Here is a 6170-nt window from a genome sequence, read left to right on the forward strand (position 1 = left end):
ACTTACTGATTTATTACTTGAACGATCCGGTACGCTTGCCGAGGTATCAACACTCGCGCCAACTCTGAGGCGACCCAGCGGCAACTAATGGAGATAATTGCTGCTACCAGAGGCACGCCAGGAGCGTCCTCTTCGAACGCCACACCAAATACTGAGTGGAGCTTGGAAAGCTTCCTTAAACATCACCCAACCAAGTTTAGTGGGACGTGCCTTCCTGATGAGGCAGATCAATGGCTGCGTGACATGGAGAGGATTTATGATGCAAAGAGGTGTCTGGATGAAAATCGTTTGGCTTTTTCAGAATATCTTCTAACTGGAGAAGCGAGCCACTGGTGGGCGAGCGTGAAGGCTATACTGACGGACGCTCATCGTCCTATTACTTGAGAAGTTTTTAGAAACAAATTCTATGAGGAGTACTTCCCGGATAGCGTCCGTTTTGCTAAGGAAGTGGGGTTTTTGCAACTGGTGCAAAGGCGAATGTCGGTTTCTGAATACACGAACAAGTTTAAGCACTTGGTTCGTTTCAATACAATGGCGACCAGTGAGGAGTGGCAGTGTAGAAAGTTTGAAAATGGGCTGAGAAGTGATCTGAAGGTGTTAATCTCCAGCCTATGCATTCGGTCGTTCCCTGCAATGGTTGAGAGGGCTAAAGTGTTAGAGAAAAATATGGCTGAGGCAGAACAACAGAAGAAACAACAGGCGTCACGGGGACCAATTCTGTCGAGACCCAATCTGAATCGGAACAGGACTCCATACGCTCGTCCAACACAGTCTAGTGGGTCTCAAGCGTTGGTGGTAGCGGGACAATCAGGACAACCGGGAACGGTCAGGTGTTTTCAATGTGAGGGGCCTCATTTTAGATCATCATGCCCTCAGTTGGTCGGAGGAAAGTATTGTAATCGGTGTAGAAGAAATGGCCACCTGGAGAGCGAATGCAATATGGGCGGACGTGCTGTGATGAGGCTGCCGAACGCTGGAAGGAACCAGCAAGGGAGAGGTGGACGAGCCCAGGCAGTTGGGCGTGTATATGCAATTACGGGGTCGGAAGCAGCAAGCTCAGGTACGCTCATCATTGGTACCTGTTTAGTTCATGGAAAGCAATGTTGTGTGCTGTTTGATTCAGGGGCGACACACTCCTTCATCTCGAAGGCGTGCGTTGATAAATTGGGAATAGCTGAGAGCGAGATGCAGTTTGACTTGGTGGTGTCAACCCCAGCAGCTGGTGAGATTAGGACATCTACTGTGTGCGTTAGATGTCCTATTGAGGTAGAAGGGCATAAATACAAGGTGAACCTCATATGTTTGCCTCTCAAAGACTTAGAAGTAATTTTGGGAATGGATTGGCTGAATACCAATCGCATTCTCACAGATTGTGGAGCTAAGGAATTAATTTTTCCTGAAGAAGATGAAGAAGACTTGGGTGTGACACTCGGCCAGTTGAAAGAAGATATTATGGAGGGCGCGAGTTGTTTTCTGATTATGACACACGAAGACAGGGAGGCGGAAGCTATAAGTTTTGAACGATCGTCCAACAACAAGCACAGTGGAGGACAATCAGTTGTAGACGAATTCCCGGACGTCTTTCCGGATGAAGTGCCTGAATTGCCTCCCGTTCGTGAGGTTGAGTTTACCATTGATCTGGTAACGACCGCAGCACCCATATCCGTTCAACCATATAGAATGGCACCCGCTGAATTGGTTGAACTTAAAAAGCAAATTGAAGATTTGATGGATAAAAAGTTCATCCGGCCAAGCGTGTCACCCTGGGGAGCGCCTGTACTGTTAGTGAAGAAGAAGGATGGTAGCTCTCGGCTTTGCATTGATTACCGACAATTGAATAAGCTGACCATCAAGAACAAATATCCACTGCCTCGGATTGACGATCTATTGGACCAATTGCATGGAGCGAGCGTGTTCTCTAAGATAGACTTGAGATCAGGCTATCACCAAATTCGGGTTAAGGAAGGAGATATTCAGAAGACGGCCTTCCGTTCACGTTATGGACATTACGAGTACGTGGTGATGTCGTTCGGTGTTACGAACGCTCCAGCAGTTTTTATGGACTACATAAATCGCATCTTCAGACCGTATTTGGATAAATTCGTGGTGGTATTCATTGATGACATTCTCATCTACTCCAAGAGCTGTGAAGAGCATGAAGAGCACTTGAGGTTGGTACTAGGAGTTTTGAGAGAAAAAGAACTGTACGCTAAGTTATCCAAGTGTGAATTTTGGATGAAGGAAGTACAGTTCTTGGGACACGTTGTATCCGCTGGTGGAATTTCAGTTGATCCGGCCAAGGTGCGAGCGGTATTGGAGTGGGAGAGTCCTCGTTCGGTCACAGAAGTACGGAGTTTTGTGGGACTCGCGGGCTACTAGAGGCGTTTCATAGAAGGATTCTCTAAGATAGTAGCACCGTTAACACAACTGACCAGGAAAGATCACCCGTTCGCTTGGACCGATCCGTGTGAATCCAGCTTCCAAGAACTGAAGCAGAAATTGACGAGCGCTCCAGTGTTAGTAATTTCGGACACTGCCAAACCTTTCGAAGTTTACTGTGACGCATCCCACCAAGGTTTGGGTTGCGTTCTTATGCAAGAAAAGAAGGCAGTGGCGTACGCTTCACGACAGTTGAAAGTTCATGAGAGGAATTACCCAACGCACGACCTGGAGTTGGCAGCGGTCGTTTTTGCTCTGAAGATTTGGAGGCACTACTTGTATGGATCAGTTTTTCAAGTCTTCAGCGATCATAAGAGTCTCAAGTACCTCTTTGATCAGAAGGAGTTGAATATGAGGCAGAGGAGGTGGCTTGAGTTCTTGAAGGACTACGACTTCCAAATGATGGAGATCTGAAGAGAATCATATTGGAAGAAGGGCATCACAGCCGTCTTAGCATGCATCCTGGCATATGCAGATAAGAGAAGACGGCCCTTAGAGTTCAAAGCTGGCGATCATGTATTCCTTAGGTTAAATCCAACCACTGGAGTAGGCAGAGCTATGCGATCAAAGAAATTATCTCCCAAGTTCGTGGGGTCGTATCAGATTATGAGGAAGATTGGACCAGTAGCATACGAGCTAACCTTGCCTCCTCAACTGTCCAACCTTCATCCGGTGTTTCATGTTTCTCAACTCTGGAAATACATAGCAGATCCCTCGCACATATTGGAGCTAGAGGACGTTCGTCTTCGTCAAGACCGAACGCTGGAGATGAAGCCGGTTCGTGTTGAAGACGTCCGCATCAAGTATTATAAAGGAAAAGACGTTTGGTTGGTGAAAGTAGTGTGGGACGAAAAGACAGGCGACGCTACATGGGAAGTAGAGGATGCTATGAAGGATTTATACCCTCATCTATTTCCTGGTAAGACTTAATTTTCGAGGACGAAAATTTTTGTAGTTAGGGGGATTGTCACGTCTCATTAATTTCACTGCTGAGTCACCTAGTTGCTTCCATAAATGCACCCACGCCACACGTTCAGTGCAATTAAAACGCACTCACATTCTCTGACGAACGATTGACAAGTGTCAATTCGGAAGGTTCGAAATTAGTAAGTGGAAAACAGGTGTCAATTGGAGAGGGGACGTTCGTTTTCAACTGTGGAGAAAAACTAAGTTTTTCAGAAAAACCCTTCATTCTCCTATGCATGCACCTTCTTTCCAAAAACTTGATTTTTTTTCATCTTCCTCCGTCTTCTCTCTAGAACCCTTCTCCTTCTCTCTTCTGCAACTTACCATTTCCTACTCCGATCAACATTCAGGCACCGTGGAAGCAGTTCTGGAGTCATAAGCTACATTTTGAACCGAACGGTTTTGGATTCTGAAACGGGTAAGTTTCACGTTCTTAACTGTTCTTCCTTATCAACATGCAAGCCTAACTCTGGATTGCATGCACCTTATCTGAACCAATCTTGGTTTTCTGTAATTTTAGCTTGAAGAGTTTGGTTGAGCGTTAAGGGTAGAAGAGATTTTTACTGAAAACTGATTTTCTGTCTGAAGAACGTACGCACACTTCTATAGGTAAGGGAAGCTTATTCAATTTAATTCGTATGATTGTATTGTACTGTATGAACGTTCTGTGTGTTGAATGAAGTATGATCTGTATTAATTGATTTTTGTATATGATTATGATTATGATTTGATGCATGAGAAGTATGAAATGTACTATGATGTAAGTATTTGAAAGTATGAAAGTTATGCTGAAAAATGAGTAACTGGAATTGAATCTGAGAATATGAATTTCCTATGATATAGTACGTTCGTCATCGAACGGTCCTTGACCGTTCGGTATTGTTATTAAACTCTCTTTGAAAAATGAGTTCTTTCATTTGGAAAGAATACTCGTTGAGGACGAACGCCCTCTTATATATAGTTTTACGTTTTAGCGTTCGGCCAAACGTAGATATCATGAGTGTGGTGTGAGAAATTGAGAAGCTTGAAAATCTAAATTCGGACACTTAGTCAATTTGTTAAAAACATAACTTTAAGTATCCCATCTTATATAAATCCCAATTTCTATGAATTTGAATCAGCGAATGGTCTCGACCCAAAAGCGTACGTCCTAAGTGGCGCTCGGTCTTATACCGAACGCTCGTCCCAAAGCATACGTTATAAGTAGCGCTCGGTCTTATACCGAACGCTCGTTCTTTCCGTAATTACCAATTGAGTAGAAATAACGTTCGTCCAAAATTTTCATAGCGTTCGTCCAAGACTTCAGTAGCGTTCGTCTAAAATTTTATTAAATACATATTACCGCGTTCGGTCATTTACTGGCGGTCGGTTTCTATAAGTGCATTGTTCTCCGTATGGTCGTTCACTCGTCTAGTGGTAATTCTATCCATCTGGAAACGGCCTCGAGCTTTGGTACTTAATTTATTCTGAGTACTTATCGGATCTTCTTAGAGTCAGTTTATTCAACTGATTCAATCGGTAATGACGTTCGTCAAATAAAATGTGTTGGTTTTATTCTATTCCGAAACCAGTGTTTCGCGGTCTCAGTCTTAACGTTCGCCCTCATTTTTAAGAAGGGTGAACGCTCGTTATTTTATGAAAGTGGAACTAAGAATGAAAATGTTATTAAGAGGAGAAATTATAATGTGAGAACAGTATAAGAGATGGAATTATGATTGTGGAATTTGAACGAGCGTTCCAAGGAGGAACGACTCATATGTAATGAAAGTTGGAATGGTAAAGTATGAATGTGGTAAGCTTAGATGGTGGTTCATCCTGATATTCCGTCAGTGCTCGTTCTCAAGTAGAGAAGAGTATGTCATGTGTGGGAATGGCAGGAGGTCTTAGTCCATAACTGTAACTTGGACAGAACGGACTAACCTCAGGTGGCCGCTGATGAGAATTCCAGTTATCCCACCTGTGTGCACGAACGCCTTAGCTACACAGAATTCATACAGTCCGGACAGTCAGTCTTGTATCAGGATTTTGATTAAGTTAATGAATGAATTGAATGTATGTGTTGTAACTTATTTGATGTATTTGATAAGTATGAAATGTATGTTTTACTTGAATTAAATTCAATAAGCTTACCCTTCGTCTTTCCATTGTGTTGTCTGTATCTGTACGTCCGTCTTGTCCTTGCAATGATCATCCGTGTGGATGTGAGCAGAGGGAGATGCTTCTCTGGAAGAAACGCTTGAAGAAGGAATCCTAGCTGAGGAGAACTTAGTGGAAATTGAAGTGAAGGCCGAACAGTAGGACGTTCGGTTAGTTGATTAGTTTAGTTAGGATAGCTTATCGTTCAGAGCGAGCGCCTTTTTGCTTTATGTTAAATACTTGAACGTTAGGTATTTGTTTTTGTAAACTGTTCGTTCTTATTATTTTGTGAACGCTCGTAAAATTTTATGTAACTATGTAAGGCCGTTCTGCCACTTGCGAGATTTATCTCTTTAATTGTAAGACTGTTTTGTTATATTAATACATGTAAATATTCTATTATATAGTTGCTGACTGTATAATTCTGGGATGTTACATCATACCTTATCTAGTTTTTTTTTTTTCAATTTTGAGTTCTAATCCTCACTATATTCTTATTCTTGTTTTTTTGCATTTTTTCGACTCCTTGCTTGTTTGCTTCCACGAATATATTGTGTTGTTGCAATGACAATCTTTCCATCCATGGTTGGTATAGGAGTTGTAAGAAACATTGCAAGGATCATTCTATT

General features: G+C 42.7%; 2 protein-coding genes across 2 annotated transcripts; both read left to right on the forward strand.

Moving 5' to 3' along the window:
• Positions 1-477: 477 nt before the first annotated feature.
• Positions 478-2379, forward strand: LOC128194373 (uncharacterized). The gene has a single exon (XM_052869956.1). It carries the CDS (start codon positions 478-480, stop codon positions 2377-2379), a length of 1902 nt encoding a protein of 633 aa, XP_052725916.1.
• Positions 2380-2997: 618 nt separating this feature from the next.
• LOC108334830 (uncharacterized) lies at positions 2998-3369 on the forward strand. Its single transcript, XM_017570762.1, has one exon. It carries the CDS (start codon positions 2998-3000, stop codon positions 3367-3369), a length of 372 nt encoding a protein of 123 aa, XP_017426251.1.
• Positions 3370-6170: the final 2801 nt, after the last annotated feature.

Source organism: Vigna angularis, chromosome 10, assembly GCF_016808095.1.
Source record: "Vigna angularis cultivar LongXiaoDou No.4 chromosome 10, ASM1680809v1, whole genome shotgun sequence".
Taxonomy (NCBI): Eukaryota; Viridiplantae; Streptophyta; class Magnoliopsida; order Fabales; family Fabaceae; genus Vigna; species Vigna angularis.

Excerpts from the sequence above, each read along its gene's own strand:
- LOC108334830 (XM_017570762.1), top strand. The coding sequence starts at position 2,998 with ATGCGATCAAAGAAATTATCTCCCAAGTTCGTGGGGTCGTATCAGATT.
- LOC128194373 (XM_052869956.1), top strand. The coding sequence starts at position 478 with ATGTCGGTTTCTGAATACACGAACAAGTTTAAGCACTTGGTTCGTTTC.